Here is a 27,333-nt window from a genome sequence, read left to right as displayed (position 1 = left end):
GTTTTGCAAATTTTAATTTTTCGTATAGAGATTCCAGTTTTTCTTTAGACTTAGGAATCTGGTTCAGAGCATCGAACATGGAATTCCAACGAGTCACACCCAACGAGATAAACGGATAATGCTGCGGGCCGGCGGACGGGATGCAAAGAACAATACACATCGTCTCTCCCGCTACGGCCGGCGCGACAGGTCGAAGCTTGTCGGATCATAAAAAGTATCTATTTCTCAGGTCCTGAGTAAGTATCTAAGATACTTTTTTGTATCTAAGATACTTTTAGTATCTAAAGATACTTTTAAAGATAAAAGATACTAGATACTTTTAACAAGTATCTAAAGTAAAAGTAACTTTTAAATGAACCAAAACGTATCTTAAATAAAAGTATCTAAGATACTTTTAGTATCTTAGATACTTTTTTTATCTTTTTACTAAAGATACTTTCAGCTCTGCTTATGAATAACAGGATCTAGTTGCCTAAGGATTTTATGATTGATGGACTTTGAGTGGGGCTGTCTTTTTTACTTTATATAAAGCTTCGTCATATTTATCTTCTGTGATGATCTGAAGAACACTCATCTCACAATGGTCCTCACTATTTTTACTGTCAAGTAAAAAACTTTTGGTCAAAAAAAATTCAAAAGGTAATAAAAAATTTATTTTATTTAATAGGTATACACATATAAATAAATAAGCATTGATTAATACATGAGTGTGAGATATTTATATAAATATATGGCTAGCAATAAACCTTTAAACAAATGGCTAAACAAATAAACTTTTCAGTTTGTTCATCCGTAGCTATTTTTAAAAATTCCGATGTGGAAGTTGAAACTTGCAAGTTTCATCTAAAATATCGTTTATTCACAAAATATTATTTGCAAAACAAGCTGAGATGCCAGAAGAAAAAGAAAGGTATTATTAATGCACATATAAAAATTAATCAGAATAAAAATTATAAAAATATCTAAAGCGTTCGACCTCCTTCTCTTAAATGGACCCAATCAGGTAATTTGTTGTCTTTGAAATAAATTTCTTTGGTAACTGCCTTCATGTTCAAAAGCTCGGTTGCCCCATATATTGCACCTAAAATAAAGAGTACAAGTTTTTAACTGTCAAATAAAATGATTAGAGAAAGATTACAGTTCCATAGGTTTACTTTATTGATTTTGAATCATATCATTTAATTTGTATGTTAAATAAAAAGTCACATAATAATTTCAATAGCATTATTAAAACAACATTTTCAATAATTTGATTGAATTTGAAAAACACAAAATATTTTAATCACAAAACTCTTTCAATACTTCATTTTAGAGAAAAAACAAATGAGGTTTTCAATATATTGTTATGGCCAGGCCATTGGCAGTACAGTTCAAATTGTATGTTTGCCCCTTGTAATTTATAGCCTTTCTAGGCTCTGACACACATGAGGTTTTTATCCACTGCCATTTCACCCTCTAATCTCTTTAGCTGTCTTTAGGTGTGCATTTTGTTATTTAGGTCACTTTTTAACAATCAGGTGTCATCCATCTTCAATACATGATCATCCCCTAGTGAGTTCTGACAGGTGTTGCTTGGAACAGTTGGCAAAGCTCATGGTTGTATCTACAAGTTTTGTATCACATTCATCTCTCTTCCAATGTAGCTTCACAATTCTCTGTCAGTCTTTCCTGCTTGCTTCTAGTCCATCATACCTTCAACTTAATCTTGTACTCCTATGCCATTTAAATCTTTTAAGATGTTATCTCTCCATCTAGGTCTACCTAAGGAGACTGTTGTTTGATGTTAAGAATGCATTCAATATGTTGCAGTGAAATGAGGCAATGGAGGAGAGAGAATGTCCTGGTTACCTGATGAATGTGGTGGCGGAGTATCTGTCCGAGAGAAGGATTATGGTGGAAAAGGGCACGATCGTGGACGTGACGGCCGGGGTAACCCAGGGATCTGTCTTGGGCCCGACGCTATGGAATCTGGCATATGACCTCGCTGTACTGTTAGTGGCCCGTTATGAGCCAGATCTCAAATACCGGGTTCGAAACACAGGCGGCGGCGTAAAGAAATGGATGACGCAGCACGGACTGAAACTTGCGACAGAGAAAACCGAAGCCAACATTCTGAAGGGGGCAAGGGACAGGCAAAATATTGAATTAAAATGTGCGGGAGCATGTCTAACATCCAAGAAACAAGTAAAGTATCTAGGAGTGACATTGCACCAAAATGGAAAATGGGGGGAGCACGTGCGGGAGGTGGTCCGGAAAGCTGCGAATATTGCGGCTGCGTTGGGGAGGGTGATGCCGAACATTGGAGGATCCAAATCCGAAAGGAGGAGGGTCTTACACGGTGTTGTACAGTCGATCGTCCTCTACGCGGCACCAGTCTGGAGCGAGGCGGTAGAGACAACGGCCTATAGGAGTCTCATGACACGAGTGGACAGTGTGGATGACAGAGGAGGGTCTGGTTTAGTAGGTAGGCGTTCGGCGTAGACTCGGCGACGAGAGGGCATTTTAAAGTACCTCGGGAAATCGCCGGGAGTAAAGACGAAAAAAAAAGGTCTACCTAAGGGTCTTTTGCTGACTGGATACTTCTATATCTTTTTGATGAGAACAAACTATGGGTAAAAAAGTTCTTTTTGTAAAATTTTCTTAAAATAATTGTTTTTTAGTTCCATAGTCTTTTAAAGATATTTTCGGTAATTCTGTGATCCTCAATATTTAAAAATTGATCAACTAATTGATAATCATGAGTCTGTCATAGTTAACAATTCTAGACTTACCTCCTAGCCATGCAGCATAATTTTCTTTGCAAGGAGCAGAATGAAAGCCAAATCCTTTCAAATGTAATTTGCTGTACCGTTCATTTTTCAATTGATGCTCTAGTTCTTCTTTTAATCTGGCTTTAAAACCCGGTATCATAGTTGTTCCACCAATTAATAACAAATTCTCAGATAATTTCTGTCTAAGATTTAGATCTACTTGTAATATTGCGTCAAGTATCATCGTTGACAAACAGTAGTGATCATTATCTTCCTCATACAATATTTCGAAAGTTCTTTCCCTGACTTTTCCACTAACTACTATACTCTCCGTTCCCCCTATAAACAATAAAACAGTTTAAAGTTAGATAAATAAACTCAATGAATATGCTTTTATATAAGTTTTTTTAGGGGGAATAAACAATATGACTCAAACTATCTTATAAATAATGTTAACTTAAGATATAAAAATCAAGTTAGAGACCTGGGTATCACTTTTAATGAGAGCATTAATTTCAATGACCATATTTCACAGATTACATTGAAAGGTCTTAAACTTCTTGGATTTACATTAAGAAACTGTATTGAGTTCCCAATTGATGTAACGAAAGTTGTGTCTTGTTCTCTTGTACGCTCTCAACTAGAATATGGCACGCTAATCTGGTCTCCTATGTATGACCAATATATCAATTCCATTGAGAAAGTTCAGAATAAGTTTCTTAGGTATTGCGGTTACAAAATGGGAAGTCCAGTTGCAAATATAGACAAAAAAGTAATTTTAGATAGATTAAATCAAACAACACTTTATAACAGACAAATTAAGTTTGATTCTTTATTTATTTATAAATTATTAAGCTTCAATATTCCACAGCATAGACTAAGATCTTTTGAACTTTTTCATATAAATTTTCATGCTACCAATTAAGTATGCCTGCAATAATCCATTTGATAGGGCCTTAAGATTTTTAAATAGTCACTGTGATGTAGATCCTTTTAATTTAAGTTTAAATCAATTTAAAACCATGATTTATAATAAACTCTAGAATTATTTCTAAGTATTGTATTTTAGAGTGTAGTTATAAGATAAATTAGATTAAAAAAATATAATTATTATATATAAATATAGTTATTATAATGCTGCAATGGGGTGATCCCGTCTATTTAATAAATAAAATAAATTAAAATAAAATTCATTTGGAAAAATTGACCAAATTGTGGTTAATTCCAATTAAAGATAACAGATTTATTTATTTAATACACGGGATAATCCCATTAACAGTTTAAATTACAATAAGTATACAATATCACAGTTAGGATTCAAAACTTGAAATTACTTATAATATAAAATCAATATTAAAAAGTTTAAAAAAATGAGACTAAAAATCTTACATACTAAAAAAAAAACAAAGTATAACAAGAACAAAATTCAACAATCCCAATATACATATCACAAAGCAAGAGATCTTTTTAACTGAGTTAAAGTTATATTGAAAATATCAAAATCGGGATCATTTAATAGCCCCATGTATCTATCCAATGGGTTGTGAATACCATATGTTGTTCTGTGGAAAGGAATATTGAAAACATTGTGGTACCGTAGAGCTTGATGGGGAACATTAAAGTTAATCTGGCTTAACAGGTTTGGACAATCAATAAATCCATGTATGATCTTATATATAAATATAGCTCCTGACATGTCACGATGGTTCTTGAGTGAGGGTAAGGATAATTGTTGTTCGATACAGAAATAATCATGATTTTCAATAGTAGTGTGGATGTGGTAAGCACAGTATCTCAAAAATTTATGCTGCACTCTTTCTATGGTATCAATATTGTTCTGAAAATAGGGTGACCAAACAACTGAACATTATTTCAAAATAGTTCTAACTAAGCAACAGTACACTAATCTTGTTGAATTAATGGAGAAATACTTGCAATTCCTAGAAACGAAACCAAGTTTAGATGCCTTTATTGAAATAGAGTTTGTGTCGTAGAAAGTAAGCTTCTCATCGATAATAACACCCAAATCCCGAATAGAAGAGACATAATTCAGTGGCCGATTATTAATAATATAGCTTGTTCTAATTCTATTGACTTTACGAGAAAAACTTATAAAACAACATTTTTTACATTTAAGTGGAGTTTGTTCTGATTGTACCAATTTTGTAGTCTGTCTAAGTCATCTTGTAGCAAGGCTTGATCTTTTAAACTGTCTATAACTTTCCAAAATTTCAAGTCATCTGCCAATATTAGACATTTGCTATTTAGGAAACAGGAAGTGATGTCGTTAACGAAGATATTAAAAAGATAAAGAAGATAATATTATAATGCTACAATAAAATATCTTCAGATCAAAACATATATAAGGCAATAACATACATAACAGTTAATAAGGTATAGTCGGTTCGCTATTCCCAGTCTGAACTGTCTAGTGAATTTAGTAATTATTTTTTTGCGAAGTTAGTTACTTTTTGACAGACTAGAAGTGGCTGGAAATTACTATACAACCAAGCACACATGCTCATAGCTAATATTAATAGTAAACAAACGTAAATAAAATAGAACTTTATTAATTACAGACTAAATGGATAAACTTTAAATTCTGAAATAAACTTGATTAAACTTTATTCGTTTATTGAAACTATTCTTAAGAAACTTAAACTAAATGTTACCAAAATCTTTAAGTTGGTTGCCTACATTTGGGGCAACTCAACGATATAATCTATATTAGCTCAACTTTTCTATAAAATATATTTTTTATATATAATAGAAATTTACTTTCTTCATACATGGGATAAATTTCTAAGCGAATTTGATTTTTGACGCTATCATTTGTCAGTCGTTAATTTCCTTTTGCGACTTTTCTTCTTTAATGTGAGGGTTGTATTAGGTCCATCTTTATATTTCCGCACACTTTTTCCTGAGACTTTCAGACATTTGGATGTTAACTGAAATGTTTTTGTTATTACGGGTATTTGTAACATTTACATAATTTGATAAATTCATTTTAATGATCAACTTATCTCAACAGGATTTTCATTCAGCAAATAATTTAAAAAAACATGCTAGACATTTTGAATAAACCTTTTGTGCAGTTTCATTATCTTGTAATTTAACAGCAATCTTACTCATCTAAAATATTAGCTTTTAAAGAACATTTTATCATATTTATTTAAGAAAAACTTACCAACACATTAGCCAATGGAACAAATGGAAAACTTTGACTATCCATAATGATAAAATTCAAAATAGAACTAACAAAGAAGTAAACAAAGATAATAAAACAATAAAACTATAATAAATAAAATAAACAACACAAATAATACAAATATTTACTACAATATGTTAAATTGTAATACCTCAAATATTATATTTTAAATCTACAGGGAAAATTTTATGGGTTTAGTATACACTTCCACTATTTAGAATAATTCTTCTTTTTTCAAAGGAAGAAGTCTGCAATAGTAGTATATTTGAGCTAATAATACTGAGAAGTAGGAATTTTTGTGTTGTAGGTTTCCGACTATGAATCTATCAAAATATGCCAGAGCTAAACAAATGGACCTTAATATCACAAGCTAATATGCCCTAAGCAGAACGTAAGAAGAATCGAGAGGCATTACCGAGATGGAAATAAAAGATTAATTTACATTTCTTTTCCGTAATAACAATTTTACAGATAATTGAACTTACCTATTGGATATTTCACATCTGGGCAAGCAACTATATCAGGTTTTGCTTGTGCTAATTGTTCAGCTCTATTTTTCTCTGTTACAAAACAACATCTTACTTTAATATCCTCCAATGTTTCTTCTGATAAATTTTGTATTCCTGTGTTGTTACTACTAAGCAGTGTTCTCAATTTGCTAAAAAATAATGGTTTAACAAAGGGCAGACACTAATCACATGGTATTATTAAGACAAACTTAAATGGATCACTATAATTAACAATGAAATCTAGAAAGGACTGGAGAGTATAGTTGTTCTACTTAAATTAGTAGGTGTTACAAAAATGATACTATTAAAATAAACTCTAACCTATTTACCTGTGTATAGCTTCAGCTCCTATTGGTAGTGCTTGCCAAGCTTGGATCATTGGTAAACCATGGCAAACTGGAATTACCACAGCTTCTTTGTATCCAATATCTACAACCACAGCAGTATCAACTGCAATACTGGCCAGACTAACTAAATGTGAAGGTAAACTAAGCATCATTGATATTTCATAGTGAGAAAATAAAACCTATAAAAATATAGAAATTAATTAATCGAACATGTTATTTTTACAGTTTTGTAAATATTACTCCAGCATTTTAAATTCTAAATTTATTCCTCACTCTAATTATTGAGATACCACTATGTAATTATGACTTCCGAGTTTAAAACATTACCTTCGCTAATGTTTCTCTAAACAGAGTCGGACAGAGCAAAGATTCAACAATGATTACAGGTTTGTCTTTTGGACTTAGGAGAGCATATCTAAAATAAATTACATGCAAGAATTCTACCAATAGATCATAAAGATCTTCAGCAGATTCGTAATCCCATATTCTTCTTAGCTGACCAGATTTCTTACATCTAGCTACCGATTTTATAATTGTCCTAGGAGCAAATTCACCAGAAAAGCCAAATCTGAAAAATAGTACCATAAATACAGTTTAATTTCAGTAGGAGTTGTATTTTACTTTGTATATGCAGATCCTATATCAAGAACGACAGTTAATTTATCACTGCTTAACGTCTCATAAATTGGCATGGTTGTTTTAGTTGTAAATATCACAAATTATAAAATATAAAATGAAAATTACTAATTACTACTGAACAACATAACCCAATAATACATTCATTCATTCATATTTTTCTCACTGTCAAACAGCCAAAAGTCAAAAAGTGTTTTAACATTAGACAAGGAAAGAGAGGTTTTGACTTTTGACCATACACGTCTTGACTGATAAAACGATCTGATAAAACCGAAAACGTTCTGATGAAAATGTAATCTCTTTGTAAATATCATGGTACTATCACAGAATAATAAATAATTTTTATTTATTCTGTGCTACTATCACATAATAATAAACAATTGTTTTTTATTCTCTGGTACTATGAACAATGTCATATCAAATTTATATCAATGAATTCTGCTTCAGTTACTGATGATTGTACAATCATAATTATTCTCTGGAATATGTCTTAATGTCTTAATTTTAAAAGCCACCGCCATTATTCGCCATTATTTACCATGAAACAACAAGAAATGACATGAAATAAGAATGACAACTGTTTCTTATGGTTAAGAAGGGCAATTCTAACCAGTGTTGCCATAGTAATACAAAACATGTTTACTAATGAAAAATAAAAATTTTGACTTTTAATTATAACATATTATTCTTACTTTTACGAACTAAAATAAAGTTAACTTATAACGAAATAAAATTTTTGTCAAAGATTAATTACTATTCAATGAATTAAAAATATCTGCGGCCACTTTTTGACTGGCAACCTATTATCAATGTGTTCTAATAATTTTAAATTTTTAAATGTATGTAAAAATGTGAGTTTCATCAACTACGTTAAGAACATAGTGATTATGCAGTGGAATATTACGCTAAAAGCCTTTTTGGAATTTGTAGATCCTCTCTTCACTTTTTAAAATTTCATGCTTCCGAACTACAGTTGAAGAAGGCCATGATTTTGATTATAAGGACTCCTATGAGATCAAACGCGATCAACTAGATGCGATCAACGGTAATGAATCATTGACATCAAATTGACAGAATGTAAATACATTATATGTCAAATCAGTGGAAAACAAAATTAGTCATCAACCACTTGTTGATAAAAGAATGCAATAAAAGTACATATTAAAATTATTGGGCGTCAAACCTTCTTAACAATGAGTAGTGAAATTGTAGTGCCTGAAACGCCGAACTGGCTGCAAGAACTTGAAGCCAAACGGGAGAAGCGATTAAAAGCAAGATTAGGGCATGAGGCGGGAGCAGGGGCCCCTTGTTTAAAATGCGAAGATAAGTGTCCAGGTAAGTTGATGACTTCATTTTTATTATTAACCCGTATCTAATGTTTTAATTCAATGGTAAATACCTTTAATTGTACTAGGTCAAATTTATCTTTTCTTAAACTTAAATTTAAGAAGTAATTCTTACCTAAAATAATATTAAAACAAACTAATTCCAGTAATATTATATGAAATTCATATTGCAAATAATAACGAGATCCGATAGCTTAAAAACTTAGCAACCTGCAATAATACGCACATTGTGAAAATAAAATGTACCTAATGATATAAAATTAAAACATTTGTTAAAAAAAATGAAGGTATTCATTTAGTATGCCATAATTTTGAATAAGATTGAGAGGTATATAAATAATTAGATTGAAAGATACATTGACAAGTTCATAGTTATAACAAAGAATATATATGCATAATAATTTTTGTCTTGGTTACTGGATGTGGTGATAATTCCTTAACATGTTGACTGTCATGGCACTTTCAATGATTCCCATTCAAGAAGCCAGTTTAATTTAATCATATTATATTATTGAAAATGCTAGTTATAGTACATGTTAATCATCAAAAATCATGTTAATCATGGAGTTACAATTCTGGGATATTCAAAGTGCTTAGAAATTAGGAGGGAAGACCATATATATCTTTTGATAAAAAATCAGTTTTTTATGTAGAAATAATAATTTGAAGTTTATTCCGTTATGTTTTACTATTTTAGATCTGAATACATAATAATAAATCATGAATTGGTTTAATTAATAACCAAGAAAACAAAGCCATATAGTGTGGTTGTTGTTGGAGGCATGTGGAGATAAGCTCGACAGAAACTCTGTTAAAAATGTTTCAGTCATATTATTAGTTTATATTATTAAAAAGTTGTTATTATTAAAGAGCCATCACTTGCTCTGAATGGTATGTCCATATGATTTGCTAATATAATTGCAGCAAATTTCAATTCGACTGCTCGGACCAGCATTCCACTAGAACATTGTTACCCATACCATTTTAAGATTGCTTCTTCCAGTGAAGTTTTACGAGCCAATTTCATTCGTTTTCCAAGATTTATATGCTCTCCTACATCACACATGAATGCAAATTTATTTATTTTGTATTAGTTTTTTTTTTATGTCCGAAAGTTTGCTTTTTTATGCAATATTGATTACTAGACTTCGGCAAATATGCAAATAAAAATGTAGAAAATATGCGCATAAATATGCACGTGTTTACCAGAAAATATGCAAATATTTTACAAAATATGCATGCAAATAAATAAAAAAATCGTAAAATAGTAACAATTTTATTTAAAAAAAAAGTGTACATAACTAAATATTTCCTACTATTCATTAAGATTTACATTTATTTTAAGTAACTACATCATTTTTAAGTATGAATAAACTTATTTAGAATTATGGTAACAATAAATGACCAAGTGGTGTTCAAAATTTTCTAACAAAAACTTGTGGCTTCTGTCTGAGTACATATATTTATATATGGAAAAACTTCGTTTTTCCGAAGTTCAACACGAAAAACGTTCAACATCAACTGATGTAACGGGAGCATTTTTCAAACTAACCAAAGCATTTGGTTCTAAATTAATTGTTTCCGAAATATTTCCAGCTAGAACACTGACTACTTCAGAAAGAATATGGTAACCTTTATTTTTTTCCATAGTAGCTTCAATTTTTTTTAAAATATCTTTTCCAATATTACCTCTAATGTTCCGACAACATGACGCAAATTCTTTTATTAATGCTGTACTTTCGAACAATGACAGTTTTGGTGATTAATCCATGCGCTACACAAGTAACATGTATTAAATCTGGGAAAAATATTTTTAAATTTTGTCCTGCTTTCACCATATAAGGAGCAGCATCCGATAAAATAAGCAGTAATTTATTAGAAGGAATAGTTGTCGGAAGAAAAAAAGTTGCTAATGTTTCTTGTATAAAACGCGAAATTGTTAAAGCATTTGTTTTCTCAAGTTGCTGGCATGAAATAAGATGAGATTTTGGTAAGGTATCTTCTTTAAGAACACCAATCAATAAATGAGCAATATACTTTCCTGAAGAATCAGTGGTTTCGTCTACAGATATGTAAAAATAATTATCTGCAATTTCTTCCTTAATATTAATTAACACCGACGAGTATAGCCCGTTCACATTATTTCTTCTTAGAGACCGATCACTTGGAACATTAAGTTTGCAATATTTTTTTAGAAACGAACTAAAATTTACATTTGCTAATTTTGAAAGCGGTATGTTTGCAGATACTAATGCGCGACACAAGTCTTCATTAAAAGTTTCTTGCTCATCTAATTTTTTTGAAGTAGATTGGAAACATTTAGCCATTGAAGTTTGATGTTTTCCTCCTATTTTTCCTTTTTTTGCAATGTGTGAAGCAGTTCTCACATGTTGGTCTATCTGAAATTTCTTCTCACATGCTATCTATAAATAAAAATAAAAACCTTTATTTTAACCCAACCTTTAAAATATAAAAATATACAAGGTGTTTTTGGTTAATCAAATAACTGGTTTGGAAAAAAAAACACTCGCTAAGTGTTTTAAATGCAGTATTAATCCACAAATTAGTTTTTGTTACTAACCATTAGTACATCATATAACTTATTGTAAAATTCAACAAAAGTTTTTTTTTGTTAATTCAATTACAATAAAAATAATTGTGTTTTAGAATAGCTGACTTCATAAAAAAAAGTAAAGGTGAAAATTTTTTCTAAATACACACCATTGTATTGTACCATGGACAATTTTTTCTCACTAAAGGAAGCTATTTTTCATTTAAAAACAACCTACGAGTACTAAATTTCAAGTAAATACGTTTATTGGTTTTAAAGTTATTGTTGTTATTAACTAAAAGAATTTAATTTTTTTTAATTTTAACACCCTGTATCTCGAAAAGTAAATAAGTTTGACCCCTCATTAACTATATCGTTTTGTTCAATTTTTCGAGAAGTATCTACAGTCAAACGTTGTAAGTGTCATTTGGATACACCCTGTATGTATGAAATATTAGATATTTAATAGAAAATATTAGATACTTACAATTTTGCCACAGACTGAACAGTAGATTTTTCCCATATCCATAGACAGCTCTTTATAAGGTTTAATCCAAGTTGAAGCACTGGTTGTTTTAGGCATTATAAAATCACAATCTTCCTTTTTGTTACGCACAACGAGTGTTTACGCTTTGAATATCAAAACAAAAATGATTTACAAATCTGAACATCAAATTAGAAATGTTTAGGTACCTAATTCAATAGACTGGGAGATTTTGGAAAATCCCTAAATTAGGAACAAAACTATTAGCCGTTTACCTGCTGTTAAGATACAATAAATTGTAGATAGATTTGGGGATTAGATCATAAAATGCAAATGAGCGAACCCTTAGCGATTATCCAATAACTGAATGCCTCAGTGACCGAGACTTTCTAAGAATGTTGAGGGCTACTTAAATTGATCTTCTTTGAAATTGTAAATGTTTTGTACCTGTAGAGATTACGTACTTAGATCATTTCTTGATTAAAATGACTACAAAATTTTATACAAGAATTGAAATAAATTGGTATGTTTAAAAATTTTCAAATACAGTATAAAAATCTGAACTTTTATGCACTTTATGCAAACTTTTATACAAATATGCCAAAATATGAAATATTTGCATAAAATATGCACAATATGCAAAATATGCAATATGCATATTTGCCGAAGTCTATTGATTACATATATGAGACGCATGTGTAATATTAACAGTATGTTTTTATTTTTTTTTTACATTTGACCGGATTTTTTGTCCGTTATATCCGAAGTCCGTTAAATAGAGGTCCGTTATATCGAGGTTTTACTGTAATTGAAAATAGGACCTTCTTTCAGATTTAATATAGTTTAAAAAAACGTTTATATAAATAATTTCTTAGCATTAAAATTGTTTTTTTAAAGAGAACTTGAGAACACCTCCCCTCACTTCTACAACCTTCACCATTCACTATATTTAGGGTAGAGTATTGTATATATTTTTTATATCTTAATAACTTTTTATGTGAATATCTGCAATTTAACAGATTTGTGTTGAGAACACCTCAAATTTCACAACCTCATTCCTGTAAAAGGGTTTAATTTGTTACTAAATACCTTTGAGGGTGTAATTTTTTAGCAGCAATTTTTAGTTTTTCATTTCTGGAGGCTACTTACATAAATTCCCTGGTTCCTTTAATTTTAAATTCTTAAAACAATAATCTCTTTTTAGGATTGGATCTTCATTTCTGGAGAAAATGTTGCAAAATATGTAAATGCTCCAAAGAAGAACACCAGGTTCAAGATGATGACATTTATGGATGGGCACAGTTCCAGCTACTTGGGAGCAAACCAAATAAAATCAAAACCAAAATTGGTAAGTTACATATACTTTTATTTTTATTGCAGATAAAGGTGAATTGGAATGTTATTTTTTTCTTTAATTTCTATACTAATAATAATCTAATTTAACATAATTTTAAAATAAGAAGACTGATGCTCTAGAAACGGAGTATGTTGTCAATAATCGATAATGAGAAAAAACAATTCTGATCATTGCTGGTGACCTATTATTGTTGGATTCCTCGGTAATCTTCAACTGAATATTGTAAGATATTCGAAATTGCGATAATTCCAAAAAAGATTGACAGAAATGAAAAGTGGCAGTAAATAACTCGTTCTTTAATAAGTTTTGATAAAACTTAATCATTCTGTGGTTGTAGTGATGGTAGAAAGATGTTCAAGGTAACCTATAAACAACTTGTAATGATACATTATTTTCTGGGTTTAGAGACATCTGGTATTGTTTTTTTCTGATGTTTATTTTGCTACTACAGTAGGTACTATCAAATGTGATATAGAAGTAGTCGTAACATCCAGTCACTCACTATTATCAGCTATACAAGGTTATGAAGCCAGACCCACACTCAGGGAAATGTGCGGTTTAAAATAAGACATGTTAGATTAGATTTATAACGGGCTGGTAAAACCATATTTTTAATTATATATGCATCAGTGGTATGGTGACCAAAAGTGCAGCAAAAAAGTGCTATTCTCAAATTAAGTAAGCTGTAAATACTTGCTTGCTTTGGAATCTCAAGGGCTCTACGTGGTAACAGCAGCTATGGAGCACCTTTTTCACATTGTTATGCAAATGGGATAATATAGACCTTCAGAACCCCTGAGTACCTTAATGATCAGGACATAAAAACATAAATTAAATTAGGGATACCAAATGGGCGATGATTTCTGACCATATGGTACCAGATGCAGGCTTAAAACTGGTTTAAAATTGCAGAAGAATTGGCTATTGGAATATTCAGTAGTGATGAAAATTTAAAGATGGATTTAATGTTACAATTGTGCTAAGATTTTGCCAATTCGATCTATAACATGTTAAATATACAGTAAAAAAGCTTTAGTTGTTGGTTTTCATTGTTGGTTGATGTTGCAGTTGACCCTTTTTGGATACATTAGATCATTGATCTCTATTGGAGCTTAACTTTGGTAAGTTCGTATAATTCGATAGCAACATCTATTAAGGTTTTTAGGAGCCCTCTCTTTTGAGTATCAATCTAGTATGAAGATTCTTCTTCTTAAGGTGCCCTCTCAATTACTGAAGGTTGGCTATAATTACAGCAAAATGTTCTCTATCTTGAGCTGTTCTTAGTATCGAATGTGTATTGAATGCCAGTCCAGTCTCACATTTTTCAGCCAGGAGCATTTTCTTCTTCCTGGACCTCTTCTTCCTTCCACTTTCCTTCCATTATCAGTTGTAGGAAGTTGTATTTTTCTCCTTTGTAAATGATGATTAGAGTTGTTTAAATAACAGTGCATTGGTTTTCGATATACTCTGTGCCCAAGTTTTGTGACCGATTTTTGTTTATTATCTTGCCTCATGGAAACACATCCTTAATTCATTTCTTGATGATCCGAATCCACACCAACGAAGAAGATTTATAATCAAGGTATAACCTAATCAATCCCTTTCTGTTGTTGATATGTTGTGGTCACAAGAGATGTGGTGCGTGCTAACAAGGAACCCTCACATTCTGAAGAGATATGACAATGGTTAATGACTCGAATGACCATTCTACTTCTGGATATGTTGAGTATTTCATACTATACACGAATTACTTGCTAAGCTGTTAATTTTTACCCCTGAGTACTTGAGTTATTGTGACCAACAGCCTTACCTTGCTTCTGAAGAAGGAAGCTAGAGAAACTTTGAGATGGACCCATATACAGGTCATTTGAAAAAAAAAAAAAACGGATCAAATCTGGAAAACAATTAATTACTTACATAATATGCCTAAATCAAGACACTATAAAATTCTCATACAAATTTAACACTTAATAGACTTAAAGTGATCATTGTGTAATAAACGCATAAACACCTTTTTTGTCATTCTTTTTAATTATTTTTGAACATAAATAAAATTTTTGCTAATATTAACCCTTTATTTTTTAGTATTACCTGGCAAGAAAGATGAAATCGATTTGGACTGGGTTCCCAAAGGGCACAATGACACTGTTGAAAAGTATCTTAAGACCCTTCCCCCAGAACAACTACCTGTCAAAGGTTCACAAGCAGCTCAAGATAGAAAACAACTTCTTCAAAAGCAGATTCCTATCCATGATATTGATCCTACATTGTGCCATGAATTAACAGAAGATGAGTTGGAGAAAATGAAGGAATATATTGCACATGTTAAGCAGAGTAGTGCAGGTGTAGGACAACTTGTTAGTTTATCTAGTATAATTAGGGGGAAACTGCACATGCTCAGTCCTTCAGAAGCAGCTATTTTAGCAAGTCGTTACTCAAAAGGTATTCCAGTATCAGAGATTGTTAAATTACAATCACAAAATAAAGCTGGTTCATTGGCACATAATTTAGACAAACTGTCTATAAAGCACAAGAATCTTCCACAATATATTCCCAATAGTTTAAATGAAACTGAAGATATCTTTAATCCTTTAAGTTATACTAAAGTACATGATAAAGAATATCCTTTGTATAATAATGATATTAATAACAGTGCACCAAATGCACAGTTTTCAGCAGCACTTGGACCAAAACAACTAAATATCAATTCATCTAATGCTCAAAGCAATCCTGCTGTTGATCCTACTATTGATCCAAAATATTTACAAAATCCCAATTTTAATCCAAAGAATAGACCTAGCAATTTTGCAAATCCAAATTCTCCATATAGCCATGGAATACACAGAGAAAATGTACCTTTTGCTAATAACCCATTGGACTACAACTCTGAAAATAGTGCCTTTGTGCCTTATCAAAAAGTTTCGTCAACATCCAAACCAGGAGATGTTTATACAGAAAATAATTCTGTAATTGATCCAAGGTATGCTAAAAATATTCCTGGTCAAAATAAAAGTGCAATTTTCAACATGAATCCAAATCAAGGGGAAGTTGAGCATAATGCACAAATTTATGAAAATCTACAAGATTTACAAAAATCTTCATCAAACATGCCAAATTATGCAGCAGGAAAGTATAATACATATTCCGATACCCAGTCGCCAGTTAAAATGCCTAAAAATGTTAAAGATTTAGCTTACAGCACATATAATAGCGACATTCATGGTCCCAAAGACAATGAAGACCAAGAGAATGGTTTTAGTTTTGGAAAATACAGACAACCAGGCTCATACTCTGATAATATATCAAAAAATAACTCTGGATTTAGACCTATTGAATCTGGACATGTATCATCTTCACAACACTTTAATCCAGCAAATCCAGCTCAATTATTAAAATCCGGAGATCGTAGGGATCCTAGAGATCGTGGCGCTTACAGTGCACAGTTTGAAACAATAAATCCTCATTCAAGCTTAAGCCACTCCACTGGAACCAGGTCCGCAAATACTGGTGGTTATAGTTCACCAATACACCCAAATATATCCAGCCGCTCATATCCCGGTCTAAAAGTAGAAGATGTGGCAAAGCATGATGCTCAGTATGAACCAGCCATTGCTACCAACGTAAGACCTGGCGGTTTCAGAGATTTTAATACTACCTTAGATCCAAACTCATCCTATGCTTCTTCTATAGCAGAAACCAGTGAGAATGCACCTTCAGTTAATTTTGCGTTCGATCCCAACAATCCAAACTTTGTTTACCCCCATTCAGAACATTTATCAGGCATGGCCCCTGGTTTGTCTGATCCTTTGAATTCAAAATCTGGTACATTTAGATCTACTGGTAATTCTGGCTTGTCTAGAGAGACATCGGGCCATAATCCTAGTGTTGGTAGCATGGATCAAAGTTTGGGTTATCAGAAGGCACCGGGAATGCAAAGTTCTTTGGAAGCAGGTTCTGGAGGAGTACTGCTACCTAATAACTCATTAAAATCTGAGAAAAAACTGTCCGAGCTTTATCCCAGTGATTTAAGAATTAATGAAGATTTTGTTAATCCAAGTCAAGTCAATGTTGGCCTCATACAAGACATCAACTACCCGGAAATTAAGACAGCTTCTCGTGAAGTTGATGATTTTTATGAAGAGTACAGTCCAGATAGTATTAAAGAAATCTTGAACAATGTTATTTTACCAGATTGTCATTACTGCAAAAAACCATTTGAGGAAAATGAATTTGCTGTGTCAATAGACAGAGCTAATGTGCTTTTCCATGCTGGGTGTTTTAAATGTGCAGGGTGTAATCAAATACTTGCTGACAATATGTATTTTTACAATAAAGAAAGCGACAACGTTTATTGTTTGAGGGACTACGCAAAGATAAGAGGTTTACCTAGGTGTAAAGCTTGCGACGAGTTGATATTCACCAAAGAGTACTGCTTAGCGGAAAATAGCACTTTCCACTTAAAACATTTCTGTTGTACCCAATGTGATATGCCTTTGGCGGGTCAAGATTATCTTTTGGAAGACGAAATGCCTTATTGTTTGCCTTGTTTTGAACAAAATAAAGCCAGCAAGTGTAGTGCTTGTGGTAAGATTATTAAACCCGATGAAGTAGGCTGTAATTTGAGAGGAGTGCACTTTCATGCCACTGACGCATGTTTTGCATGTAAAGTTTGCAAGACTCCTTTGACTGGTAAGAAGTTATTGTTAAGGAATGATCAGTTGTATTGCTCGCATGAATGTTACGGCAAAGATCAATAGTATATTTTTTTAATCAAATCAAAACACTATAATCTACATCTAAGTCTTATACATAGTTACATTGGTGGGGTAATACCATATTAAACTAAAAAACAAAGTTAAAATTACTTTTCCAAGCAACTCATTGCCTTTACATACTTTTCTTTATACATGTCGCATCTACAATACACCTCAACTATTTTTTGAACCATACAATTTAATATAATAAATTTTTAGTTACCTGAACTAAGGCAACTGTACATTATTTTTATGGCGATTTAGTAACTTAATAATTTCAAATGGCGGACGGGCGACATTTTGAAACATTATTTTAAATGGGATTATATGGCAAGTAATACCTTATTTGGAAGTTATTCTCTTACTCAATACGTTCCTAGATTTTTTTTACAACTCGAGTTGATAAGTGTATTACTGTCATCATATTCTTTGTTTTTTTTATGCTTTATTGATTAATAGAAATTATGTTAATTTAGGAATTTTGATTTGATTTGATTTGATTTTGACGTACAAACTTCAATAAAATGAGAAAGGTACTTTGTGCAAGAGAACTAAAATTGGACTTGAGAGTTAGGCTGGCAAGGTGCTATATTTTCTCGACTCTGCTTTATGGGATAGAAGCATGGACACTTAACGCGTCGACTGCTAAAAAGTTGGAAGCATTTTAAATGTGGGTGTATAGAAGAATCCTGAAGATATCATGGACCGAGCATGTAACAAACAACGAAGTCATGAGAAGAATCAACAAAAGAATGGAAGTATTGGAAACCATCAAGACACGAAAGCTGCAATACCTGGGGCATGTTATGCGTAATGAGAGATACAACCTACTTCAATTGATTATACAAGGGAAAATCCAGGGCAAGAGAAGTGTAGAAAGAAGAAGAATCTCATGGTTGCGTAACTTGAGGGAATGGTACGGATGCACATCAATTGAACTATTCAGAGCAGCAGCATCTAAGATCAGAATAGCCATGATGATTGCCAACCTCCGTCGCGGAGATGGCACGTGAAGAAGAAGAAGGAATTTTGATCTGATTAATTCAACATCACGCATTTAGTTAGTAGTATAAAAAAAAGTAGTTCAATATGGTATAACCCGACCATTTTATACAAAAATAATTGTTTAAACAGTTTTGCGGATCCGAATGTTAGTGTATTTTTTATATAAGATAAATATTTTAGGCAGCTTTATACATTTTACATCAGAAGATGCTTCTATATTATACAAAATAAGTGCCAATATAGTTAGAGTATATATTTTTGACGTACTTTTCATATGGTGACTAGCATAGTTATATTTTATTACATTTTAAATGAGCAAAGTGTATTATATTTGTTAAATATTTTATAATTAGAATAATTTTTTACTTTTGCTTGAAAATTGGAAGTAAAACAAAATTTGTTACGTTAACAAGTGTACTATAAAATCATACATGCTATTTTGGGCTCAATCTCCTCCTTAAAACCATAATTATATCGAGAAATACAAAAATAAAACTCAAGAAAACAATAGTATGATGAGTGATATAAGGTTAAGTGCTCGAATAAATGAATTTTAATCAAATATAAGGCAGATATCGAGCACAGTTTATTTATTAAATCTTGCCCAAGTACTTTCGCTCTTAGAGCATCTTCAGGGGCATTTCTCCAAATTTTTGTTATCCAGCAATATATAGAGAATGTTATAAACATTAAATGAAGACGGCAAGGAGGAATTTTATGAAATTTTAAAACAACAGTACACAACGGCACCCAGACACGACGTCAAAATCATACTGGGAGACTTCAATGCCAAACTAGGTAAAGACTCTTAGAACTCTTAGAACTCTTAGAGCGGTGATCGGCATACATAGCTTACATGATAACACTAATGATAACGGATCAAGACTGGCAGATTTCGCTATAGCCAACAATATGGTAGTAAAAATTACACAATTCCAAAGAAAAGATATACATAAAGTAACCTGGATGTCATATGACGGAATCACACGAAACCAGATAGACCATGTGCTTATCGATGGAAGACATTCTAGCAATATCATCAGCGCACATAGTCTGAGGGGAGCAGAAAGTAACGCTGACCACTTCCTGGTCAGAACAAAAATGAGAACAAAGCTAAAGACGAGACAGCCAAAGCAACGCCAACAAGGAAACAAATGGGACATTTCAAGGCTCGATTTACCTGATAATGAACGACAATATCAGGCACTGATTCAAAACAAATTGCAGACACTGGAAGAAGAAGAAACATCAACGCCAGAATTAACCATAGACCAGAAATGGCAAAATATAACGAACGCCATGGAAAGTGCCTTAGATGAAACTATAGGAAAAGAAAGGAATAACAAGAAGAAAAACCAGTGGTTTGACCAGGAGTGCGAACAAAGCTTACATCAGAAAGCAATCAAGAGGCTAGAGTTACTAACGCCCTACAGATGAGAACAGGGAAGACTACAACAGAGTAAACGAGAAGACTTTTGAGAAGAAAAAAGAAACCGTACTTAGAAACGCGAATACAGTAACTGGAGGAGGAACATAGAACCGGTCAGTCTAGACAGTTTTGTAAGGACCTAAAAACAATGAAGGGCAACACGACCAACAGCCCAAGATTTATAAAAGACGATGCAGGAAAATTGCTCACAGACGACGAGGAAATAAGCCGACAATGGAGAAAGTATTTTGAGTAACTCTTAAATACAGAAAAACCCACAACGACAGGGCAATAAAGACAGTACCCTGAAATACTAGGGCCCACACTAGCTGAAGTAAAGTCCGCAATTTCGTCCCTAAAAAACCATAAAGCCCTAGGCCCAAACGGCATACAAGCGGAACTAATAAAAAAGGGGAGAAAAGCTCCACCTTGAGATATATCATACCGAAACACTGGCATGAAAGCCATATAGTACCTATCCACAAGAAGGGAGACAAACAAATCAATACAACGTACAAAATTATATCCATAATACTGTCTAGAAGGCTAACTCCATACGCAGAGGAAATAATAGGCGACTACCAAAGCGGATTCAGACCGGGAAGGTCGACCATAGACCAGATATTCGTCCTACGCCAGGTGTTGGAAAAAAACTGGGAATTTAACCGCGATATACACCAGATCTTCGTGGACTTTAAAAAAGCTTACGATTCTGTTAGCAGAGAAGCATTGTGGGAGACCATGGTAGAAATGGGAGTACCTGGAAAGCTGGTACGATTAGCACAGGTGAGCACAGAGAACGCTCTCGCACGGATCCGAATTGGCAGCACCACGTGGGAGGAATTCCTCATTGACACCGGGCTTAGACAAGGAGATCCTCTCGCCCCCCTTCTATGTAATTTTGCACTGGAAGATGCGGTAAGAAAAGCTCAACCACAACTGACAAACGGATTTGTCGCCCAAGGATCAAAAATACTATTAGCGTTTGCGGATGACGTGGACACAATTGCACAATCCACCAGATATGCAAAAGAAGTTTTCACCCTATTCGAAAACGGAGCCAAGGAAGTTGATCTGAAGGTCAACGACGATAAGACCAAGTACATGGTGGTTACGAAGAACCCAAGACCAAGGGTTAGACAAAACGTAACAATCAATGAATACAACTTTGAAGTCGTCAAAGAATTCAAGCACTTGGGAGCGACCATAACATCTGAAAATAAATATGAAAAGGACGTTGCAGCCAGGATCATTGTAGGAAACAGGGCATATTACTCATTAATGACCGTACTTAAATCAAAAATACTCACAATACGAGCAAAAATAAGAGTGTACAAGACAATAATTCGTCTCACAATAACGTATATAAGCGAGACATGGACTCTGAACCAGCGGGAAACGACAAAATTACTGGTACTGGAAAGAAAGATACTGAGGACTATCTATGTCCCTTGCAGAGAAGAGACAACAGGAGAATGGAGAAGAAGGCACAATAATGAACTCCAGACAGTATATGGAGATGAAAACATAGTACGCTACATTAAAGCAAACCGAATAAGATGGGCGGGCCACGTACTAAGATCGAGTGACGAAAGACTCCTAAACGCCACATTCTGGGAAAGGCCCGATGGCAGAAGGTCAGTTGGTCGTCCAAGAAAGAGATGAAAGGACGCAGTAGCCAGTGATCTACGCAAAATGGGAATACAGCAATGGGAAATAGCTGCTCAGGATCCACAACAATGGAGAAAAATAGTAAACGCGGCCAAGAATCACATAGAGTTGTCGAGCCAAATGATGATGATCATAAACAATGAATTAAACATTAACACAACACGACACAAGGACAAACAGTTTAAAATTTTTTTAATTTCCTCTTCGATTCTCTCTACTGATGCCAACCAATATGTAGCTTCGTCGTTTTTTAAAAAAATGTTAAACTACTTGATGATAGCAACTGGTAGTTGCTATCAAATCTGTTTTTTTTTTCAAATAAAACTTTTAAACGTGTCATTTTTTTCTTTCTTTCTATATTCCAGTATTACTTTTTTTTTAGAACAGTTTACTGTTTATTGTTTATTATTATATTCTTCATGTACTACAGTTAAATACGTAAAACATATTAAAGTGAGAACAAAGTTTTAACAAATATAGTACTATAAAATGTGATATTTTTGTAACAGTTTGATTTTTTTTAAGATGCAACATTTATTACAACATATTATAGCCTAAGATGCCTTTAAATCAAATTCTTGTAGGTATATTGTATTTTTCATGAATTAAATTAAGACTGAATGTAATTGTTTTTATATCTCTTTACAAATGGATAAATATATATCCAAATATTTTTTGGTATATTTTGTAATACGTCAATGTGTTGCTACTGTGCCATTTTATAGCTAAAGAAATGTTTAAAATGATTAGGAATAAAAATCAAAGAAAAATTGTTGATTTATTAATTTATTGACCTTAACCTTTTCCAACATTTCAGTATAAATCTAAAGTCTATCGTCTTGAGTCTTGGGAAAGAAACTCCCAACGAATAAATACTTATCTATGAGGAACCAGAAGCATATAAAGGTGGAAATTGAAAAAGCAAATTGAGAAAAAAGATAGACGTAATAAAGCCTGAAGACTGGGAAGAGTATTTCAAGGCTTTTAGTAGAGAATAGATCAAAATAGACAAAACCAAAATAATATTGCAATAGTAGGCTCGCCAGTTGCCAGTAAGACTAACAACGGAACAAATTAAAAATGTATGTAAACATCTGAAGATAAACAAAGTACCCAGACCAGAGGAGACTTATTTACGGCAGATTGTACGAACATCTTCGGCAACTATTTCAAGAATGCATTAACACAAGTCAAATCCTTCAGGAATGGAAAGCACCATATCTCAGTGCTTTACATTAAAAGGCTGCAGTAGCGCACCTACAATTTGCCTCTGGGGGGGTTTGGTTGGTCACCGAATTTTTTTTTATGATGTTACCTCCATTTTGTGTCCTTAAAATGTCGAAATAGGGCCTGGGGGGTTAACCCCCAAAACCCCCCCTGGGTGCGCCACTGAAAGGATGACGAACTATTAAATAAATGTAACTTGGTAAAATGCAAAAAACACTAACTGACAACAAACAAATTATGGATATAAATAAAATGTGGTATAATATAAAAAACACATTACTGAAACCAGCTCAAGAAAGTTTGATACAACATATGTCAAAGGCTAAAAAACAGTGGATGACAGAAGAAATACTATTCCAGATGGAAGAAATAAAGAAATATAAAGGAAAAGATCTAGGAAAAGACTCTAAAAAGAATAATTAGGGAAAAAATCAAAACAGCTAAGGAAATCTATTTGATGATACAATGTAAAGAGATAGAAGAACTAGAAACAAAATATGATATGAGAGATATGCACAAAAAAATGAGAGAAGTGACTGGAATGAGTCGAAATAGACAGCAAGGACACATAAAAGACAAAAAAGGAGTACTACTAATAGATTTACCAGAGAAATTAAGACGATGGTTGATCTACACTTGTGCTTTGTTGACTATGAAAAAGCTTTCGATAAAGTAAGATATGAAAAACTAATATCAATACTTATGAACAAGCGCATTGACAGTAAAATAATAAATATAGTGCAAACATTATATTGGGACCAAAGTGCCATAGTTCAAATTGATGGGTAACACTCGGAAGAAATGAAGATCTGTAGAGGAGTTAGACAGGGATGTGCTTTATCGCCACTTTTGTTTAATTTATATTCTGAAGAAATTTTCCAATACGCGCTCGACATTATAAAAGCGGGAGTTACCGTTAACGGAAAATTAATTAACCACTTACGACACTGTGGTCATAGCAACGAGTATAGAAGATCTACAACATCTTATCGAAAGCTTAAGTATGAATAGTGCTGAGATGGGAATTACTATAAACGCTAAAAAAACGAAGTACATGCTAATTACAAAAAGACCACAAAATATACATCACCTATTGACAATCAATGGTAACGTGATAGAACAAGTAGAAAAATATCAGTAATTAAGAACATTGATTAATGAAACCAATGATCATACTGCAGAAATAAACAGGCGAATAGAGATTGTCAGATCAGCATTTATACGAATGAATCCATTGTGTAAAAATCTAAATTTGGAGATCAGACTACGTACCGTTCGCTGTTATATATTTTCAATATTATTATATGGAGCTGAGACTTGGACATTAGAAAAATGCAATTTAAAAAGAATCGAGACTATCGAACTCTGGTTATACCGCAGAGTATTAAAAATATGGACTGATAGAATTACAAATAAAGAAGTACTGGAGAGATCTGTTGGCCGAAGGCAGATCTCATGGTTGAAGAATCTACGTGACTGCTATCAATGCAGATCGATTGATTCGTTTAGAGCAGCAAGTTCAAAAATAAAAATAGCCATTATGATTGCCAACCTCCGTAGGGAGACGGCACTCTAAGAAGAAGAAGAACTTAGTTGTAGTAACAAAGTTAATCATTAAATTACGTATTGTTTAATGCTTGTGTTATTTCCCACTTTGGTGGGTGGTCCTTCGACTTGGAATTAATTACCCTACTTAGAACGCTCTAAATGGTAGTAAGATCGCCTTCCTAATTTGTGGAACAAATCTTTCATTTATTTCTTCCAAACATTATAATTTAAACTGGAAGAGTATTGAAGAATTAAGCTATTTTAAACACGTTTTATAACGAGGCAACTTTGAAAAACATCCATCTGCAGACAAAGTTCATAAATAAGTATTTTATTTTCAGACCTTATGAAAGACCTTAGTTACTCTTGCTAGTACCCAATTCTAGCTGTTCTAGGTTCTTATGCGGAGAAACCATTTAGGGCGATTTTGAAATATGTTCAAGTAGTCGATTGATCATTTTTTCAAAGCAATTGTCTGAGGCATATGGGTAGGTCCGATTTAAATACATAGTTTATCCTATGCGGCGTGCCACATGTCACATGAAGGAAGTGTAATATAATTTTTTCAATGTTATTATTGAATCGTCCATACGTTCGACTATAAGGACGTTGTCATCTGCGAATCTCAAATGTCTGAGCTCCTCTCCATTTCTGCTGATTCGTATTCCACGAATATCAGTACTAATGGTTTGTTGTATTCTGCAGACTTTTCTATAGGTTCTTTATCACTAGCAAGTGGCATTAGTGCTAAATCTCGATCTAAATTCAGCTTCTTCGCTGAGCAGAAAGAAGTCTAACTTAACCTCTAGTCTTTCTTTATTAATTTTTGTGGAAAGCTTATATACTTATGTCTCATAGCCAACTGAAAGAACGGTTGTTTTTTAGGTCTGTCTTCTTTCTTGTATAATAAAACAGTGACTGCATTCGGTAAAAACTTTGGCCAAAGCCTGGATAATTTTATTTCCACCTAGTTTGATCCCCTCGATCACTACTCCATCATTGCCAGGAGATTTGTTACTTTTCATTTCTAAAAGTATTGTTTTGGCTTCGTATGGTGTTATTTCTGACATTTCTTCTGATTCCTGGTGGTTTCTGATCTTCAGAATGTTCAGGTTTTTATTATTTCTCTTGTATTGTTTTCTCTTATGTCTTTTCTGATCGATCGGTGCATATCTTTATTTAATTTCTTCATTGTTGTGTAGTTGGAGTCGTATTTTTTCATCAGCTGTCTTGTTTTACTTAGGAGCTCTTTGGAATTTTCGCTAAGTTTTTCTTTCCGGGTCATGACGGGTAGCACCCCTTTTCTGTTTCTTTTAGGGCCTTCGTTATGCTATTATTTACTTGTTTAATATCTCCTATTTCGTTTTGCAAGTCCTGCATATGTTTGGTTAGTGTATCTTCAAACATGTCATTGTTTTCTGGGAGAATCCATTTCTTCTTTTGTGCTTTTAAGATCATGTTGGTTCCTTCAGATCTTTGCTTGGATTAATCTGTGGTTACTTTCTATCCAAAATTTGTTGTGTACTTCGACATCTTTGATTATTTCTTTTTTGTTCATTATTATAAAATCTGTCCCATTATTGACACTGCCGTCTGGGCTTATCTTTTGTCTATTTATGTTGAGTAAAATGATCGAAAAATGAGTTCATCATGGATTAATTTTTTCATGTAAGAAGTTGAGTATTCTTTGCCCCAGCTCGTTTCTTTCGCCATATCCATACTTGCTAATTGCTACTTCTGTATAATCTTGTCTAAATCCCATTTTCGCATCAAAGTAGTCCATCATTATTGTGTTATTTGTTGGTGTACCATGTTTGTTTCTAGGTCCTTATAAACTTGCCCTTACCACCCTACTACCCGGACTTTAATCCAATTGAATTAGTGCGGGTTGCCCTAACAAGATATGTGGCAGATAAAAATGTGGAATTTACATTTCAAAAGGTTTATAAATATTGTGATAAATTTTTATTCAAATTTACCTAAGAGAAGTGGAAAAATATTGCTAACATGCTATTTCTTTCAAGCCTGATTTTATGGAAAAGGAACCAGCTCTAGATTTAATTATACATGGACGAGAAACATTATATATTGGAGACTACACGAGCATAGTTGTGTAGAGGAAGACCACAAAAATGATGGCTAGACCACATTAAAGCAAAAGTGGGGAGAAACTGGCACCAAATAGCACAAAACAGAGAAGAGTGGAGAACTCATGATGAGGCCTTTATCCAGGAGTGGATGCAAACAGGCTGAAGAAGAAGAATTCATATTTGACTTGTAAAATAAGGATAAATAAATAATACATTTGAAGGAAGATAGTGGCAATGATAGCGTGGATCTTTTAAAAAATAGCAGTTTCGAGAGAGAAGACGAACTTTAATTTTAATTTCATCTCTAGTAGTATGTTAAAAAGTGTGAAAAAAGAAATGTGTTCGTCACAACACATTCTACAAGTAAACAATTATCTTTTCCCAGAACAAATACGTAATTTAAACAATAGTTTCCATTTAA

The 27,333-nt window shown here is 32.8% G+C and overlaps 3 protein-coding genes across 3 annotated transcripts; 2 read left to right on the top strand and 1 right to left on the bottom strand.

Moving 5' to 3' along the window:
* Nucleotides 1-637: 637 nt before the first annotated feature.
* Arp10 (Actin-related protein 10) lies at nt 638-7,630 on the bottom strand. The gene is made up of 6 exons (XM_072527218.1): nt 7,436-7,630; nt 7,142-7,382; nt 6,797-6,993; nt 6,444-6,616; nt 2,772-3,089; nt 638-1,081 (listed from the first exon to the last, which is right to left on the bottom strand). The coding sequence occupies exons 1-6, from the start codon at nt 7,504-7,506 to the stop codon at nt 963-965; spliced, it is 1,119 nt and encodes a 372-aa protein (XP_072383319.1). The 5' UTR covers nt 7,507-7,630; the 3' UTR covers nt 638-962.
* Nucleotides 7,631-8,498: 868 nt separating this feature from the next.
* Nucleotides 8,499-21,002, top strand: Tes (testin LIM domain protein). Its single transcript, XM_072527217.1, has 3 exons — nt 8,499-8,785; nt 13,036-13,179; nt 15,274-21,002. Exons 1-3 carry the CDS (start codon nt 8,644-8,646, stop codon nt 17,943-17,945), a joined length of 2,958 nt encoding a protein of 985 aa, XP_072383318.1. The 5' UTR covers nt 8,499-8,643; the 3' UTR covers nt 17,946-21,002.
* LOC140436098 (uncharacterized) lies at nt 19,860-20,384 on the top strand. The gene has a single exon (XM_072524806.1). The coding sequence runs from the start codon at nt 19,860-19,862 to the stop codon at nt 20,382-20,384; it is 525 nt and encodes a 174-aa protein (XP_072380907.1).
* Nucleotides 21,003-27,333: the final 6,331 nt, after the last annotated feature.

The sequence above is a fragment of the Diabrotica undecimpunctata genome, chromosome 3, assembly GCF_040954645.1.
Source record: "Diabrotica undecimpunctata isolate CICGRU chromosome 3, icDiaUnde3, whole genome shotgun sequence".
NCBI lineage: Eukaryota > Metazoa > Arthropoda > Insecta > Coleoptera > Chrysomelidae > Diabrotica > Diabrotica undecimpunctata.
Note: the sequence above shows the minus strand (reverse complement) of the source record. Positions and strands in the feature narration are given on the sequence as shown.